At 46.7% G+C, this 20,080-nt stretch overlaps 1 protein-coding gene across 3 annotated transcripts in view; it reads right to left on the bottom strand.

Moving 5' to 3' along the window:
- Positions 1 to 853: 853 nt before the first annotated feature.
- The window catches only part of LOC121598727 (translation initiation factor IF-2-like), an 88,211-nt gene continuing 68,984 nt past the window's right edge, over positions 854 to 20,080 (bottom strand). For all 3 annotated transcript variants that reach the window (XM_041925961.1, XM_041925959.1, XM_041925960.1), the window contains 2 exons: positions 5,095 to 5,210; positions 854 to 4,990 (listed from right to left, as the gene is read on the bottom strand). In XM_041925961.1, coding sequence (XP_041781895.1) covers positions 3,989 to 4,990; positions 5,095 to 5,210 — 1,118 coding nt within the window. In that variant the 3' untranslated portion in view covers positions 854 to 3,988. The remainder of the gene's footprint in view (positions 4,991 to 5,094; positions 5,211 to 20,080) is intronic.

A 20,080-nucleotide genomic window follows, 5' to 3' on the forward strand; every position in this document is an offset into this window, starting at 1 on the left:
TCAATTCCCTGCTGGGTTAACGGTGGAAGTAGTGGTGATGGTGGTGGTGGTGGTGGTTAGTGAAGGTGGTTGTGAGTTAAGCTGTAAGCTAATCCACTTTTTATGAGATTGATTTCAGTGTGTTTTAGTTTGTTTGTTTGTTTGTTTTTTGTTGCGCTCTATAATTTGTTTTGTTGTGTAAGTGTACGCTTTGCACCTCTAATATAGTGTGTGTGTGTGTGTATGTTTTGTTTTTGTTCTGCTTTTAATAACTTCAATTTAAATTGCTTCCTGTCTTGCTCGCTTACTTTGTTTTGCCTTTTTACTTATTCTTCTTTTCCTTTTTATACGTTTCTTATTGCAAATATTGCGCAAGCGCGCGCACGTGGTGCGAAAAACGGTGGCTGTGCGGCGCACGTTATGTATCGCTTCGTCGAAATTTAGCTTATTTAGTTTATTTATTTTGTTTTTAATGTTTTTTTTTTTTTGGGTGGGTGGGTATCATGAGTAAGGTAGGTGTATTTACGGTGTATAGTGGCGGGGAGGCGTGTGTAATATAGTGTAAAATAGGGTACATGTTTAAATCGCGTCTTTTCCACGTGTGTGTGTGATTTTTTGTTTTGTTTTTGTTTAAATGGATACTTTTCTGAAAGGTTTTAGGCTGCAAAACCGTGAAGTATAATTGCTAGTTGAGAGTTTTTACCAAACTGTCACTAATAATTCAAACATGTGTGAGTGAATGTGCTTGAGTGTGTGCGTGCGTGTGTGTGTGTGTGTGTGTGTGTGTGTATGTACGTGGTTGTATTGTTTAATGTTTTTAAAATCATTTTCAACTGTTTTTGATGGTTTGTTTCATTTTGCTTGTTGTATTTTACTATCTTTTTCTTTTTCTTGTTCTGTTCTGTTCTGCTTTTACTGTCCTTTTCTGTGCTCTTCATGTATTATATTTCTGTTTATATTCTTTATTCTTTTGTTTTCTTCTTTTACTCGATTCTATCGTTTTGAGAACCCTTTCCCTTATTTTTCACTTGCTCTTCCTCTTCTTCTCTCAATCATCTTAGTATTTCATACACAGTAAGCCTTACCATAAGCTTGACCATAAATACTGGAGGTTCTATTCAGCTCGACAAAAAAAAAGAAGACCGACACAAACACTCTCAGTGGGTTATTATGCTACACACACGCACACACACACACCATTTAACAAAAAAAAAACTATTTGTGTGTGTTTTGTTGTTCTACTCTACACTATTCGGATACATGTACCGATCCCTTACTAAACAAAAATACTAATCGCGCGAACTAGAGGCACTCAACGCGCAATATTCGAAATGGCAACGTGGTTTGAAATTAAACACACACACACATACAAATACACTCTCACTCACACACATACAAACAATCTTGGTACTGCATTGCGAAGAGTCCACTACGTATTCCTGGGCAACTGTCACTCCCGTCGCGGTCGATCAATAATAGTAACAATCCAAGCAAGCCTTGCAAGGATTTCTTCACGCGTGAGTGTCTGTGTGTGCGCTTGTGTATGTTAAATATTGCTGTGGTTATTACTGGTAATACTGATATATTGTAGACATCGTGTGCTCGTGATTACAAACACACCCCTAGTAGCTCTGTAGCCCCAGGAGAAAACGTAAACCAACAACGGTGACACGGAGAGCTAAACGCGCTGCGCGACGAACCGCACCATGCGCAAGCCGACACGCAAACGAGCAAGTGGGCGCAGCGGTGCGTTTATGTGCGGTACTGTATTTTTTGTGTATTGGAGAACATAATTGGCTGGCAAAAAGGCAGGCAAGCGTCAGGCAGTCGTCTAAGGATGTGTTTTTCTTTGCAGTTTTCTGTGTTCCGTTGCAAAGCGCAACAGTGAAATGGGTTTAAAAGGCCGGGCTGTATAGTGAAGCTTTCTGCTGCTGCTGCTGCTGCTGCTGCTGCTTTACTACTAACATTCACTGCGTTACTAATTATTATCATACTTGTTTGTTTGTGTGTATTGAGTTTAGTTTAGACGTTTTCGCTTGAAAAGTGGCTAGCATGCGGCTGCTGCTGCTGCTGCTGCTTATTGAAAGGCTCGTGGAAAGGACCAAGAAAAGGCACAATTTTGTTTGTTTGTTTTCATGAACTCTTCCTTATCATTTCTTGCGCTGCGGTTTTTGTTTGCTTTCGTTCGTTCCTGCTCCTGCTAATCAATCTGCGCGCGCGCGCGCGCTTCAGCCAACCTACTGCTACCGGCTCGACTAACACTAGACACTAGACCTCAGCTACTACAAAGTACTGCTACTACCACCACACTACTAATACCCTCTTGGCTTGCCCATGGCTACACTACACACACAACACGTCTAGCACACGCTATGAGACTGTTAGTCAACTGTTTTACTGTATCTTTCTGTTAACCTCTATTTTCCTGTCTTTTTTGTTTATGTCTTAAACCACACACATACACACACGCACAGCGCTCTATCTGGCTTTCTATTGTCAATAGTGAAAGTGGAGGATGAAGCAAATAGCTTTGTTCTTTTCTTTTCAAACCTTCTCATACCTTCCCTTCTATCATTTGCAGTTCGTCTTCCCTTTTCTCTCATGGCACAATTTATTGCAGAGCCGTTGCAACGCTAACGGCCACGTGGACGCTCCTGCCCCAAAAACCTGCCTCAAACCTGCCCACTTTGTTCGGCTTTGTTCTCCGCTACTGTGCGCTTTATTATTTTGTTCCGTTTGGTTTGTTTTTAATTATTTTTAATATTTTTTCTGTTCTGAAGTTATCAAAAGGCAAATGGAGTAAATTAGATTAAAAAATGCTGTTCTTGCTTTCCTTGCCGCTATACAAAGGAGAAAGAGGGCTGCAAGGGCTCACGGATTGGTACTGATGTTGGGGGTTTGTTAAAAAAGCTTCTAAATAAAAAAAGGAAAACAATTACAATAGAGAGGCTACCGATGCGCAAAATTTAAATTTGAACGCAATCGTGTTTGTGTGTGTGTTTTTTAGCTTTTTTCACCTAAAAAAATGGCCTATTTCAATTTGCTCCCCCCGCTTGCTTTTTGTCTTCCTTTGCCCTTCGTGTGCCCTTCTCGGCGTGGGTGTGTGTGCGCTTTCGTCCTTTGGATTTGATGCCGTACGCCATACACTCCTCACTCAATTGCATTGAACTTTTGTGTTTTCCCACCCACTCTAGCAATAGGTGGGGTATGGTTTGGTGTTTTTTTTATGGCAATGCGTGCGCGCGTTTGTGTGTGTGTGTGTGTACGCCTGTCTATCATTCATCCCGTCACACAAGCATCTTATCGCTCGATTAACGGCCTATTTAAACGAACCAGCAAAAAATCACGTTACACAAGAAGAAAAGGAATTATAAACTTGTCGTGCCCTAAATCATACATTTACACACACACGCACCCACACTTACTCTCTGTTTTTCTCTCTCTCTCTCTCTTTTCTACACACTAAAGAGGAAGGCTTAAAACCCCATTGGAACGTCACAAAACTATAATATTACATGGAGGTGCGTCTGTGTGTGTGTGTCTGTCTGTGTGTGTGTGTGTGTGTGTATGTGTGTGTGTGTGTGTGTGTATACATATATTATCATACTTAGCATACCTGGCATAATTTTAATAATAATAATAATAATATTAATAATCATAATAATAATATTAATATAATAATAGTATAGTAATATGCTAACCATTCTTCGTTTTACACACAAACACTCTCTCTCACACATACACACACACTCCCTCCGAATCGGTCACGGTTCGCTGCTTTCTTCCTGTCCTGCTCCTGTGCATGTGGGTGTGTATGTGTGAACACTAATAGAGAAAATGGGGCTAAAGCTCCAACAAGCGGATTTTTGTTGTTGTTGTTGTTGTTGTTGTTGTAAAGGTGGGGCCATCCCCTCGCAAAGACGCGGATGGGGCGGTGAGAACGGGGATGGTGGGTGGGTTTTTCGGTTGAGTCGAGTGGGCGGCGGGTGGAAACGACGGGCCCGGCTGCTCAACCCGACGCCCTTTTGTCTCTCCCTCGCGTGCTCGCTCCCTGCTGCTTGCTGGAGGGTGGCGCGTTCCTGACGGCCGACTTTTTCCGCCCACTCGCTGCTGCTGCTGCTCCTCCTCCTCCCGCCTGGCTGCGACCATTGGCCGGCTCCTTGCGGAAGAGTCCGCCGTTGCCGACGACGTCCAGCAGCAGGCTGCCACTGCCGGCGGGCGCTCCTCCTCCCGCCCCCTTTGGCGGCAGCTTGGTGACGATGGCGGCGGGCAGCGACGGTGCCGCCAGTTCGCCCGGGGCGGACGCGTACGAGTTGAGGTGGCTGCGGCGGTGCGTACCCTTGCCGTAGGCCCGCACCAGCGGCCCACGGTCATCCAGCATGGCGCCGTACAGCGAGGACAGGGTGGGCGCGATCGCTCCGGTCGCGCCAGTATCGAGATTCGGGTGTCCTGCTGCTGCTGCCTGCTGGTGTTGGTGCTGGTGGTTCTTGCCACCGCCCGTTCGCCCGACCAGCCCGTGTTTGTGCCGGTGCCGGTTCGTCGGCGACTGTCGGTGCTGGTCGGGCGACGGCCCGGCCGCTAGCAGCGAGTTGCCGCTGGCGTTCGCCTCCCCGACCGACGCATCCTTGCGCGACGCGACGTCCTGCTGCCGATGGTGCCGGTGGCGTGGCTGGGGCGGTAGTGGTGGTGACGGTGATGGCGGTGGCTGTGAACGTGATGGAAGATTCGCTTCCGGCTTCCGTGGTGGTGGTGGTGATGGGGGTGGTGGTGCTGGTGGTGGCTGCGACAGTACGTCCTGATGCTTCGTGCCCACATCGGACGGGTTGAAGGTGTAGCACCGCTCGTCGATCGGTCGCTTCCGGCTGCCGGCCCGCGCTGGCCCGATCGGTTTACCGTTCTTCTGGAAGCCGAGGGAGCGGTTCTTGTTGACCACCGACCGGTACCGGATGGCGCCCGATTTTTCGATGTTCTCGATAAACATGCACCGCTTGGAGATGTTCCCTTTGGCACGCTGCGGAATATACAGGGGTCGAGGGGGTAAATGTGGGGCGGATGGGGGGGTTAGATCGGTTGTGGAAAGAAGACGGGGGGAGGCACTCTATCTCTGCTACTTACCATCGCCTTGGTGCGCCAGTTTTTGTCGAAGCAGATGTACGAATTCGTCTCTTTGGAGTAGATCGTCACGGCAACCCGATTGTCGCGTATTTTCGTGGCAACGACACTGAAAATCTCTGCAATGGGGAAAATGAAGAAAAAGGGAAACATTAACGTTTGTGGCGATGAAGATTTGTATGTCTCTAGTCAGCATTTTTAATAGACGGTTACGAGCGGGAACAAATAGCTCTCTTTAAATATAGTTCGTAGTATAGTATAGTTCATTAAATAGCTCTCTTTTCCTTTCATCCCCAGTGCAACTATGGAAATCCAACATTGTATCAGGTCTCAAGATTCTTGCAATGACTTTAAACTCAAAAGTTATTTCATGTTTCTTTTTTATTTTTTTAGCTTATTTTTTCTTTTCATTTAGTTCTCAATTCTGGCAGTTTTTAGTTGCCAATTTGATACTTTTAAAGAAGTTATTTTTTTTGGTTTTTTATGCAAATCTTACGCAATTTCCTTGCATTTGAAGACAAAATCATTTGAAAGACGTTGAACCAAAACTTGTAACAAAACTATTTTTTAAATTCTGTTTGGAAAATGTGTTTTAAATATGCTTGCATGCATGCTAGCTGTACATATGTTTTCAATATTTTTTTTTTGTATTTTTGTTGTTGTAATTTCATAGTTTGAGTTCTATTATTTATTCTTATTTTCAATGGAGAACATCAACGACCATGTTTTTAGAATATGTCACTAAATACTTGCTTATAATTCAGCAGTGTTGTATAAAATATTGTCTATTAATTAAAATAATTCAACAATGAGAAAAAGAGTATGAAAACTTAATGATACTCGAAAAGGAAATACTCTTATACAAGGAACAAGTTTTTTTTATCAAGAAAATGTTTTATTTACTTACTTTGCATTGAAAAATGTAAGAAACTAAAATATTAGGCAAACAAATCCATTCTGTATGAAACTGCATAAGCGAGGAACCTTTTTTAATGCATTGCAAAAACAGTCCAGCGATCACAAATACGATACGTGCACGCCTAAGCGACGAACCTTCACAAGCGAGATTTTCCAATGAAAGTAGCAATCTGTTGCTTTCACTTTTCAGAATTATAAAAACAAACAAATCGATTTGCAATTTAAAAAACAACGATCCTATCCAGCATTTATCTACCATTTGTGTCAGGCGACATAGCCGCACAAGGTACAGGAAGGTTCACACATTGCAGCGCGAGACAAACTAATGGCGGGGCGCACTGTGTCAATCGCTTCTAATTATTCTGCCCTGCCACCGTTCTGGAATGTCTGATTAGCACCGGATGTGGTGAGATAATAATTCACGCGCTAACAGAATGGAATCTCGATGGTATGCGCAGCTCAAACTGTTTGCCCGCCCATTCGCTTTCGTAGTAAGCCGCCCTCATCAACGAGCGCTCGCGGCAGGTGAATTACCTCGCGCAAACTACACAACAACAAAAAGCCAGCACAAACAGAGAAATTATCTAATGCATTGATTTTCCATCGAAAGCGTCCTGCTTCTCCTCCCGGCAAGGGCCGCGCGGTGGCGGCATCTTGACACTGCTATGGCAACCGCTTCGCGCTAAAAGTGCGCGGCACCATGCGCACACTTTGCGCCACACCGGCGAGGTGTGGTGGTGTGTTTTGCGCCCGCTCTACCCCGCGCGCTCGGGCCTTTGCGCAATTGTTTACGCAATGCGACAATCCTTCAAGCCGCTCCGGTCGGTCTCGGCGGCTTTCGTACGCACACTGGCTGGTGGCGGGAGAACCCTTAGTTACGGGAGAAAGGTGAGGAAGAGGGGGAGGAGGTGGAGAAGGAGGACTTGTAGGGAGGCGTTCGACACGGGGTAATAATTCAGGTAATTCCCCTCGATCGGTGCCCCGCTGGACGAGAACGATGCCGCCGCCACGTTCGTGGTTCGATTTTGCCGGCCGCGTTCGGCGACCACGAGTCGGACAGCAAGGAGCCACTTTAATTGCAGCTAATCGACATCACTTAAAAAAACGGTGTGATAGGAGGGAAGTGGAGGAGCTATGGGGACGGGGAATGGGGAAGAAAGATACCTAGCGAGCTCCAAACGCCGGCGCGAGAACTGTGGAGAAGAGCGCGTTTGGATTGCGATTACGACGCGGACGTGACCGAGGGCACGGTGTGTGAATATGTGCAGTGGGAAGCAAAGGGTACCAGAGGAAGGGTTCAACGAAGTCGCTGTGTGTGTGGACATAAGGCTATTTGGCTGGAAATTGATGTCCACAAATCGATTTGCAGTTAATGGAGAGAAGAAAAACCCCATCAGCGTGCACCGCTTGGGGCGCAATGGCGGGCCCCAGGGTCCGCCATGGGAATGTACGGTACAGCCAGCCAAAAAAACAAGAACATCATCGTGTGTTTTGGCGGCACCGGGAAGCCACGGACAGAAAGACCGTGTCGAGCGAGAGAGAGAGAGAGAAAGAGATTGCCGCTACGATCGTTTGTTGGCGGAATGGCGAGTGCTCCTGATGCAGGATATATAGGTTAATAAACGCACACGGCGTGCGCAGGCGTGCGCTTTTCGCCCGGGCGATGATTACTTAAGATAACAAATCTATCTACCCGTTTGAAGCGCGGTTGTGATTTTTGCCGGTTTTATCGATTTTTTCCTCGCTTTGCGCCGTAAAGCTAATGATGCGCGCGAGCGCATGATAAGATACGGTTAACGATCCGCCGTAGCACGTGATACGGTAATCGGGCAGAGGGGTTCTATTATTCGCAAACCTATTTGGATACGACCTGCTTGGGTGTTGTTTGAACACTTCGAACCAAAAACACGTGCTTTGTCTGTGCTCTGCACGTTACATCAGACGCGCGCGTCAAACGATCGCTACCAAGATCGCGATAAAGCCCTTTGCCAAACATGCTTTGTGACACCCGAAACGAGCAAAGTGGTTGTGATTTACCAGTGGTAAGATAGCGGGAGACAGAGCAAGTATCTTTGCCTTTCAAACCAAAACTTGATCTGCTATTAATCACGCTTGCCGAGCGGTGGAAACATTCCATTCGCTGCAAAAGCATCCGTACGCGCGTACGCCCAAGACAACCCCAAACAAGACTATTAGCCAGAGATCGGGGTGGGACACCGAAGGGGAAGGGGGGGGGGGGGAAGGAAAGACATTTATCAACCAGATGACGACCACCGGGCACAGACGCACGCAGAAACGGAAACCCCTTTGCGCAGTATCATTAGCCGCAAGCGGCCAGTACGCGTCGCCAACTCACAGCTCTATTAGCGTGCCGGCGGGGCGGGGAGCAGCCTGCACAGGCGGGTGGGGTCGTCTGGCCGGGCCCGAGCGCTGGCGATGCGAGTTAGTTCGTTATTAATAATGGTCGGAAATTGCTCCCAAGAGCGTGGCGAGATCGAGTCCGAACGATCGATCGCATGATTGCGTGCATGCGGTGGCGGCAGTGGCACCGCCACAAAGTGCAATTAAATGGCGCATTCTATTGACAGTGACAGTGTGTAATTGTGTGGCACCTCTAATGGCATCTTGGCGCCCCGATTTTGATGCGGTTTCTTCATCGCGCGAGTGATGGAATGTCAAAGCAATTCGAAACAGTACACAACAATACATACACAAAAAAACAATGCTCCGACAAAACATCCCAAAAAAGGGAACTTTGGTGAGCATAATGTGGAGACAAGTATTGTGCAACAAAGGGTAAATTGATTGGATTGAAAGAGAATGGTCGCAAGAGAGCAACTACGATCCAGTCGAGACAGGATAATCTCAATCGTCATATCAAGGGGCTTCACCTTCACCAGCCGAAGCTTGCTCCAAGACTTGAGAAATTGGAGCTTGCTACAAGCAAGTTTGAATTCACACTTTTCGTGTCTTTCATCTCCAATCTCTGTCTGTCCCCGGCGGCAGTTCACACATACACACACATGGGACGCACGATCCCACGGGAGGACACACCCCGGTGTGCGTATATTTTACGTGATAATTTATTAATTCGTCTCTCTGTGGCTGTTGACTGTCGGGCGAACGACTGGGGTTTGCCGATTGCCACGCCGCCTCAGCTGGTGATCGGTTTCCGATTGTCCGATTGTTAGGACGCAGCACCGGCAGGCACCGCATTCGAAGCGCATTTCCCACCGAGAGCGCCGAAAAGTGTGGCGCGCACACAGCGTGATCGGTCCGCAGCAGATAAGCGAACGGCCACATGTCACCGGCTGCGCTTGCAGGAGGGCAGCCAAAGCCAACCAAAGCAAACCCAGCCACCAAAACTACATTGCCCCGGTTAAATAAATCACCCCAAAAATTTACCCATCCCGCATCCCTGGCCTCGCGATGGAAGCGATGGAGATATAATCAGTGGTACAAAATATGCCATTTTAGGTTATAAATTGCATACATCTTCTCGAGCCGTGCCGTGGGTAACGCACACGTTCATCGCAATGATGTCTTCGAATAGGCTGGGCGTGGGGCGGAAACAATGGGGCAGCCGTCGCCGCCAACGGCAACAGCCAACGGTCAATTTAATTTATGGCGCCAAAATGTGGACCACATAGGGTGCGCGCGGCGGACCGTGTGTAACATCGACGGGGCTGGAAAAATTGAGCAAATGAAACAAACACGAAACGAAATGGAAAGTGAGCAAATGAAAGAACTGTTGGCCCTTTTTTTGAGTTTGGCTTTGAAGGGGCCTTCTCCCACGCCTGCGAGCGTCGTAATTTCCCCGAAAACTGTCAGTGGCGCTGATCAGCGGGAAGCATTTCTTTCCGGGGTTTTGTGTGTTTTACGATCCTGGTCCTTGGTGAACGAAGCGTTTATACTGGGTGTTACCAGAAATGTTTTTTGTATTTCCTATTTTTAGATACTCCAATGGTCAATACCAAAATCTTGCAATATCTTCTGGAATTGAATTTAATTAACAAACACTTCTTTCCCATCAACAGACATTCTCAAAACAACATCAGAAGTTAGAGCAAGTTGATGAAATCTATTCCTCCGATTTCATCGTTTGCATGTACAACTTCATATTCACGCTATGATGATCAAAAAGATCTTCATATTAAGATCATTTGTTCTACATAATGTTCCTTTAATATACGTTCAATTCAACTGATTCCACAAGTCCAAGCATCCGCTACTAGTGGACCTTAAACCAATCGATTGAAGCGTCATGCAATTTAATAGTCATCTTTGGTTTAATTGTATATGTCCTTAGATAATCCATTCAGCTTCAGCAGGTCCTCATTTTGATCATAACAGAACCAGATCATACTAATACAATGAAATTTGGACATACAAAACATGCTAATAAGTGAAGACTCAATCTCTTATCAAGACTCAATCGGAAGAAACCTGAGAATCCTGAGAAGTCAATTTCCTGATCATCTGCAATGTATCTCCAATTAAATACTTACGCCTTAGCGACGATCGAGGTTGCTGAAATTTCGAGGCCAAACTGCAATAAGTTTGAGCACTAGACGATCTTTGTTGAACAAAAACCCAGAATCTCCAAGAACATTAGCCTCTCTGGGAGATTTGCAGATGAAATTCCTGGTAAATCTTTAATTGAGGTTGGTTTCATTCGGTTCAGTTCATTGATTTCTGTGTTGTTTAGCATAGCAACAGAAATTGGTTTAATCTTGAAGTTTGAACAATTCCGAACATTTATTCTTGCCACACCCTGTAACATTTATCCTACTTCAACTTCCAGCGTCCATGGAACTTGTTTTACGCCGCCCTTGGCTAGTATTGTGAAATTGTAGCCCAGTCAATGCGGTGTGATTAATTCATTTCCTTCCCAAAAACCCTCCAGCCTAGAAGGGAAGGGAAACCAAACGGCCAATGAACATAATGTGACAAAATACTAGATCACATACTTGAACGCGGCTCGCCAAAAAGGCATTCCTTCTATGCTCCCGGGTCTCCAGCTATAATTTTCTGCTATTTAATTCGCACTGGCTAAATAAAGGCAAAAAAGCGGAATGAAACCAACCCTATGCTATGATCGTGCCAGCCCGCAACAAGCGTAGAGACCCCAATATCGCTCCGTGCACTGCTGCGGGAGGGTAAGATGAAAAATGTAATGGACTGTGGCAGCAATTAGTCGCCAGCTTGTTGCCGATCTATTCCGCGAGTCATTCGCGGTCGCAAGAAAGAAAAAAAAAGCAACCGATATGACATTTTGATGCGGGACAAGAATGTGGTAGCCGGTGCTGGTGCTTCTGCTGCTGCTAAGTAGGTGCCGATTGCAACCCATGTCGACAAGATTCCCGGGCCCCGGTCCTGCCGCATGAAGCCCGCTGATCAAAGGGTGCGCCGCACCGAATGTCACCTCATTTCTTAGACCCGCATCAGGCGCCATTAGTCTCCTTTTTCCCAGAAACGGAGCGGGGAGGAAACGGATGGACAATTAATTGCAACCACTGACCGATGACGCACGTACAAGAAGCAGGGGCTGCAGTCTTCGATGTGTGTGTTTTTTTCTGCACGCCAAAAAGAAGACGCGCTCTCTCTCTCTATTAAAGCGCATAGAAGATTAACAAAATGGACGGATATATCTTTCCTCAGAGGACTGAGGATGATCGAGCTCTATGGGGGGAAAACTAGTTCGAAATTAATCAAACTACTGCACTCTACAAGGAGATCAGCAAAAGCGTGTTTGCACAAATAAAAAGGAACCTCATTTCAGACCCCCTTTTTCATAGTAAGGCAGATAAAGTGGTGATAAAACACACTTTGCTTTTAAAGTTAATGCAAATTGAATCAAGGAACCACTTCTATTCATAGATTCGAGAAACTCAATTTAGTTTAAGAGGATAAAAAAACCATGAAATGGGATATCCTAAAAGCATACTTCAAACCGATCCTAATCCTGGACTTGAACTCACGAGGACTTCTCTCCTCGGATGATGATGAGGGAGCGCTATATGTGGGGGAAACTAGTTCGAAATTAATCACCTGACTACTCTCAAAGAGATGGACGAGAGCGTGTTTATACAAATTAAAAGGAATCTCATTTCGGACACCTTATTCATATAGTTATGAAGATAAAGTTGTGATAAAACACACATTGCTTTTAAAATCTAATTAATTATGCAAATAGAATTGTGTAAATTCTTCTATTTTTAGATTCCAGAAATGTCATTCCTTTTAAGAGGAGTTGATATAACTTCCTAGCGGCAAAACCTTGAAATAGAGTATCTTAAAAGCATATTATTTTTCAACTGATCCCTAAATCCTGGGCTTGAACTCACGATCCGCCTTGTCATAAATCATGCACATGACACTTACGCTAGGATGTCGCGTCGCTTGCGTCACAGCTATTAGGTTGTTTTATCATGCCGGCACGCTAGTGCGTCATAAGGACTATTATGGTTCATCTGCTAACCAAAAATTAATGCAATGCACTTCGTCTTTCGCTATTAGCCTGCTCGCACAAAAAAAGCTCAAAACAAATGCGCTTTAAATTAGGCAATCATTCATTCGCACCGCTTATCCGGCCCATCGTCCCGTGTGGCCTTACGTCCATTTTACACGCCATCATTGTGGGGAAAAAAACGAATGTGAAACAAATTATTCGCCACCACCAGTAATGAAAGCCACTGGTGGCACTGGAGTGGGCGGTGGTGGGTAAAGCCGATTTAAATAATGTTTCATAATAACATTTATCGCCATTCGGGGCGGCCTTTCGAGGGCCCGCTGGGTTGCGGCTTTCACCCTATCCTTTCTCGCTCTCTGTCTCTCTCTCTGCTCACAAATGCGAATGATATATGCGTGTTAGGAAGTGTTATTCGAGTAATGTTCTTGCATCGGTAACACAGTTTTCGCCAATAAATCTCTAACCTATCCCTTCGCGTCTCTATCCTCTTCCTATGACCCTAGTAAAAGGATCAAACGAAGGTGTTTGAATTAAACACGGGAGAAAGACGAGATCGTTGGTGAGGGGGAAGGGCGGCAAAAGTTAGCAAACGATGCACTGTCGTTTTTACTTTTTTCACCCTTTTGTGCCATATGTATGTTTGTCCGTGTGTGTGTATGTGCGTGGAAAGCTAATATGAACACTCCCGGGTTTCGATATCGTCTCGGTTTGCGGGGCTGTTTTACCCGGTTGCATGTTTACTCCACCTTACTCCTCCCCCCCCTTTCTCTCCCACCATCATGGAATGGACACCGAAATGCCTGTTTCAGCCGCCGCACCGCATTCCCAGCTGTCCGATTTTTCCACCACACAACTCCCTCCTGGGCTACCCTAGCGATTGCTTCCAGCGGTAATCCGAGCAAATGCAAGCGCACGCAAAAATCCGTTCACCAGCACCGAAAGGAAAGTTGTCGAGAACGGCGATTTTGTGCGCAGAAAAGGGGTGGGGAGGGGGATGAAGAAGGGTACAACACACCGAGGGAAGAAGAAGAAGAAGGAAGGAAAAACAACACCACAACGCCGCGCAAGCACACGAAATATAAAATAACCGTTTTGCGCGCGGGCTCTGTAATCGATCGTCTTCTGCGTCGCCCGCAGCTGCAATCCGATATCGTACAATTAGAGGGATGAGGTGTAATGTGTGCTAAGTGAAAGATTTATCGGCGCTCCGTACACCGGGTGAATGGGCTGGCTCTGTCCCTCGCCCTTCCTACGGGTAACCCGAAGCCCCCAAAACCCGGTGGCAAGCCTGGAGGGAAGCATCGATCGAGAGAGAGAGAGAGAGCGTGCGGCACAGGTGCAACAAATCAGCAAACGGCAGGCGCGTATGTACGCGAATGCAACCCCCTGCTCTCTTCCCCACCATGCCTTTTTAGCGACAGGTAAGTCGATACACGTCCCTTCCACATTCCCCGTCCGTCCCAGTCTTGGGGAAGGCGTTTTGTGGTGCCGTTTGACCGCGTTTGCCATCGGTTTTTTTTTTGTCGACAGCGGAATTGCACCGGGAATTGCACAAAAAACGTTACTCGGTTACTCATTACATTACAACCATTAGACGCACACACTGGCGCATTGTTTTATGGATAGCTTTTTTTTTGCTGTTGCTGTTGCTACGGGACCAACAAGTGTCAATATGCGACGGTCAAGACAGAGCCCTTTCAAATACCCTTTCCTTGTTTTTTTAGTATTACTGCTCCTCCCTGCAATCAACAATCTCAACCATTGTCGCACACGTGTGTTTCTCGCTGTGTGCTGTTGTTTTTTTATTGCTCCATTCCGGGTCCGGGTCGGTAAGCAACCCCCCTTCGGAAGTAAGTAAAGGTGACGGAGCCATCATCATCTCGACATATCACTTAACATCAATGTCTTCACTAAACACAAGCGATTGGTATGTCTGTATGTGTGTGTGTGTATGTGCGTGTGCTTCCGAAAGGGTTTGTGCATTGCGCCTGCCACTGGCCATGTTATTATGTTATTATGCCATCGTGTACACGTGATGAAAGATGAGAAAGTATCCAACAAAGCCGCAGATCCCGGCATTCGAGCAGGCAACAGCAGCAGCAGCAGCAACGGTCAATCTGATGGCCCCTAGGAACCGTCGTAAAGAAAGAAATAAAAGGCAACACGGCACAACACGGGCGTAAAGAGCGGTACGTACGGGGCCGCATGGACACGGAAAAACGGAAAGGGTAACGGTTTAATGGTCCGGGCATGGGGAGCCCGCAATTGCACCCAGAAACGGTGCGCGCACGTTTGCCAATCAAATGCGCGAAAAACCGCGGCGCGGAACTTCATTTATTTTAATCTTCTGCCGCACGCCGCTGATTGATTTGTGATGCTGCTGCTGCTGCTGTTACATGTGTCGATGGGTGACGCCTCTTCCGCGGGCGTATCCGCGGGTACAGTAAAATGTATTGCCGCGGGTTACGAGGAGCGAGCGTTTTTTTGTGGCGTTCGCTAATTTGCGTTCGTACGATGGGGTCCGCAATTCGATACGGAGCTGTTTGAAGGGATTAAGGTGCAATGAAGATGCATTATGTGAGGAAGTGTCACAAAACCGATTACATAAATTGAGCGGCTGGCATAACGGCATAAAACGGATTGCAAAACGATGGGGGAACCAACGCAAACGCTGTCGAGGGAGAAAAACGGAACACGAAAGAATTGCTGTTAAAAACGATCCTCTACTACAGATCGCGACGATATCGAGTGGTTGATGGTACGACTAGAGATTAATTTAATATGCCCAACGATCGAAAGATCACTCGTATCCTCTACTGCACAAGTCGCCAACAAATCAAACGTTCATCATCCGCGCGTGGTGGTTCGTTCGGGCAGTGCCAGCATTCCAGCACACCAAAACCAACGCTGGAGCATGGAGCACTAGCAAACATGGAGAGCGCTCTTCATCTCGCTATTCCGATCTAAAAGATCGACTATTAAAAATTCCGAACCAAAATCCCCCAAGTTTCGCCCTATCTTTGCTGCTAATCTAATTTCCATAATAAGCAAGCGACATGCGCCATACGCGAGAGCTACAATAGAGGACACACCCGGGAAACCATGCCCGGCCCCGGTGCGATGCCGCGGCTAACTTGCCGCATTTGAGAGATCGTATCTCATTACTAAAATCTAAAAAGCGACCTTAAAGACGTACGATAAACGTACGCTGCGCGAGACAGCGTCTGGACGTGGTTCGTGGAAATGTAGGGTGGCCAACAACCGAGACCAACACGGGCATAAGGCACCAGGATGTCGGTGTCGGTCGGTCGGCAAGTTGCAGATGCATCGGAAAGCAAGCCATACCAAAGACGGGACGGGATGTTTCGGGGCAAGCTTTTTGCATCGATTGCAACCGATAGGGATCGCATCTTTCGCCCGGATCGGGAATCCTTTCCTTCCTTGCCGCGCTAGCTCAACGGCAGTGGAGCTCAAAATCGTTGGAGCTTTTTATTCGTTACATTCTCAAAATGGTTGAAATAACATCAGGAGAAACTGCTCTGCACGATGTGCAGCGCGTGAAAAGTGAGTCAATCTCTTCTGTACTCTGAAAAAGGATAAGCCTTGCACACAGCGCTTTCTACAAACCCTTCGCACGATGCCACACACACACCCCTTTCTACACACAACAAGGTACGAGGGACCGTTGTGATAAGATGGGGTCCCTCCGTGCGTTCGCTCGGCATGTGTTGTGCACCGTTTTGTTAAACGTTGTTTCGTCTTACCGAGAGATGTGAGTTGTTGCTAATGTTTCCCGCGTCCGTGTTCCCATTTCGGTTTCCCAGCACCGAACTGCAACTGCACCATCACCGTTTGCACATGATGCCTTCCTCCTCTTACGATCCCTCCGCATAGCCCGCTTCTATTATGCCACGGTGTCTGACGATCATGGATTATCGATCGTTTGCGATCTTTAAGCGAACATTAATCGTCTGTTTTGCGTCGGTTTTATCTGCGCCCGGGTAAGCAACAGGCGCAACAGGCATTCTGATGCACCGGGGCCAAATCCCGACAAGGTACGGGCAAACGGGGCAAACCGCCGATCGCACGCCAGCAGGGAGAGCGCCGTGCGGTTGGAAGATTTTATCCAATTAAGCACCTCCTCTGCCCAAACGATTCTGCGAAAAAGACGATCTCAATCGATCGGAACCGGGGTAATGGTTTTTCTCTCTCTCTCTCTCTCTCTCTCTCTCTCTCTCTCTGCAAGCTATCGGCACAAATATGCATCGTTTGCCTTCCGTGTGAGTGTATGGCAAGTTACGACGCAACCGGCAGGGCTGTAATGTATCCCCGGCGCAAGGGCGCCCATAAAGTACTTCCAAATCTGCTTCATTTAGGCGGGTTTGCGCATTTTTTTAATGCGTTTCAATTTGGCGGTATCTTTTTAAATGGCTGTATGTTGTTTTTTTTGTTTGATGGAAGTTTATTTGATGCGGCCGACGAGCGTGTGAGCGTGACTAATTTATTCGCTCATGTTTTGGCGCCTTCGTCTTTGAAAATGATCTGTGCGATTACACTAATTACGCTATTATATTGCTCTTAAGCACGCGTTTGGAAGGTGCGGCTTCATGGTGCAGGGGCAAGCGTACAGGCGGACATACGGCAGGGCATGAGATCGAATCCTTTCCTTGCTCTTGTGTTAGATCGATCAATACGTGCTCGTCCAACTTTTAATTGAGGTTATTCCTCATTGTTCGATAGATTTCGATGATGACTTGAAAACAATGTTGCGTTGTGTCGGTATGAGCAAACATAAACAAGAAATACACTCACACATTGATTGTAACAAGAATCAATTCGTTCTTCATTTTCTCGTTCAAAATCGTATTAAACTTACAAAATGGATGAAAAATAGCAAAAGAAGCCTTCATTTCAAAGCAAAAAGTTAAAAGGTAAGGAAGGGCCTATTGATACTTATAGAAGAAAAGGAAAAAAAAAACAAACAAAAAACTCACTGCAAAACTATTCAAGAAAAATTAAAAGTAATTCAATAATGCAAATTGTGAGCAGCAACAGATATGGGCAAAGAGAAACAAAACAGCAAAAAACGATAAATATAAAAGGACAAAGGAGAAAGAGCAGCAAACCGACGACGAAACTACAAACAATACCAACAACAAGAGCAGAAGAAAAGAAGACAAAAAAAAACAACTACACACTTTGCGACATAATAATTCATGTCGCTTATTGCATTTGTTTGGCACTCGCACATGTGTCCTGCTGCCTGCCTGCGTCGAAGAGGCGTGTCGGAAAATTGATGCCATTTATGAGGCAGAATATAATTTGTTTTACTTTATGGTACACTTCATATGCTGGCAAAAAGGAATCGCATTCTCCCTCTGGCCCCCGTGCGCTCGGGGCAGTGTGCTGTTATTCTGTTGCACCGCCGTCGTCGTCTTCATCGATTGTGGCTTCGACAACGGCTTCGACAGCGCCCTTCTTGGCAGAATCGTTTATCGATACGCCATCGGTGCAACAAACAGCGCCGCCGCAGCCGCCGCCGGGAATCTCTTCCTTCCACTTGCGAAAGCAACTGTGAAGTGTGACTGTGTAAAAGCATGTCAAATTAGCGAAACCAATGGACTTTTAATCGAATGCTAAACTCGCTAAAGCCAACGCGCTGTGCGCCGGTCGAGCTCGATCCATGGATCTCTGGTGCGCTCTGGTTCGATCCTTGCTCACCCGACCCCCCCGATAAGGGCAGCCATAAAAGAGCTCTTTCGCTATACCGCTTCTTTACGGATCAGTCTTTATTTGGGGTGGGATGAGAGAATAGAGTTCCTCGTACGCTAGAACCTTAATGCTACGGCATCTTAATGTGGCGGCTCAAACTGTGCTAACCATAGAGGATCGGTTGAAGAAAATTGTTTTCGAAAGACCGACCACACGCGAACCAAAACCGGGCGTGAGGGAGGGTTCCAATAGTTGAATGACACACCTCTTCACCTTGGCCAATACTTCACCGGGATTGCAGGGAGCTTGAGGGAGGCACAAACAGATCATACATATTTCATGTGCTTTCAAAATGTTTATGGATGAGCGCGGAAGAGTGCACTTTTAAAAATTGAAGAAAGAAATTGTACAATCGGAGGATGCGCGTCTACGCCAACCAAACGAAATGTGTCCTTCGACGGCCAAATCACCACGGAACCCCTTTCTGCCCCGTTTTCCCCCCGCTGTGCGTGAGCCAATGTGTTCCATGGGTTTAATTCTGTCCCATCGCAAAACAGCGCAAACGGTCACACGGTGCGGCGCAACCATCGCCGCATACTATTTATGCGCCAGCATGGGTGGGAACGAGCGACTCGTTCCTTTGACCGGGCCCTGCACATCAAACTTCCCCTCCAGACGGTGGTTGCACAAGGACACAAAATTTACCACACAGAGACAGCCGTTTTATTTTTAAAAAAGGAAACGGTGGAGCGGAAAAATAAGCCCTTTCCTCGAGCCACACTTATTTATTGCGTACTTGGGAGGCCTCCTCCCCGGGACAAGCAAACTCCCAAGGATTCATTACCGTCTAGGATGGGACGCGGACAGCGTAAGAACCACTGCCTGTCTTCTGGGAGATGAATGAATCATTCCAAACCCGAATGGGGAGACCACAGCGCCCCCGGGTCCGCACAGTTTTAAATGGTTTGTAAATAATCGGGTCCCATGCTCCACCAAGTCTGCAAGTCCACCATGCCACCACCATGCGGCCAGGAAACAAAAGACTGTCTGGCGGGTTCTCTCTCTGTGTGTGGTGTTTCTGTGCAAAAATCTGTCGTATGCTGACTACGAGCATAAATCATACAACAGTTGTCGAAGTGACCACCAGCGGTGATTCTCTCATTTGCCGGTCGCGACAATGAAAACCGTTCCACAACACAACTGCCCTTTCGCCTGGCGCGGTAAGGGCTTGGGTGTGTGTGTTTTTTTTTTTTTCATTATAACTATTTTTCATTCAAATAGGGTAAGCTATTATGGAAACGACAGTACTATCGGACCGGGTTGGGGGAAAAATACTACACCAGCGAGCTGATTTCGGGATAAGAATGGGCTCAAAATTTATGGCCCTTTTGGGGGCCTCTGCCGCGAGAAGGCCAAAGCTCTTCATTCCTACCCACGGCTGTCGAACGGAGTTTTCCATAAAATTGTCCAAACATGCTTCAAAGCTTGCCAAAGGAAGATGCCATCCGTCTACGGTCGTTCTAAAACTGTTGTCCTGTGAACGTGAGGGAAAGCGCATTTTTCTTCGTGAGGGAGGGCCCTACCGCTCAGGGACACATAAAACCAACCGGCATGCAACCACTGTCACTGTCAATGGAGAAATTTCTTACAAAAATAATATGCCACCGTCTGTATGTGTGTCCCCGCCATAATCAGAATGGCGATGATTTAGGCGTCTTTTGTGTCTGGAGCAGCCATAAACTGTTCAATGAAGACAGAAGGAAAAAAAATTAAGTCGTACTCGCATATGACACTTTTATGATGCCTTTCTCCCAGCAAAGGGCGTGCTAAAAGCTAAATGGTTTCGTATTGTTAGGCGCAGCGTTATAAATATAAATCCCATTGAGT

This window comes from Anopheles merus, chromosome 3L (assembly GCF_017562075.2).
Source record: "Anopheles merus strain MAF chromosome 3L, AmerM5.1, whole genome shotgun sequence".
Taxonomy (NCBI): domain Eukaryota; kingdom Metazoa; phylum Arthropoda; class Insecta; order Diptera; family Culicidae; genus Anopheles; species Anopheles merus.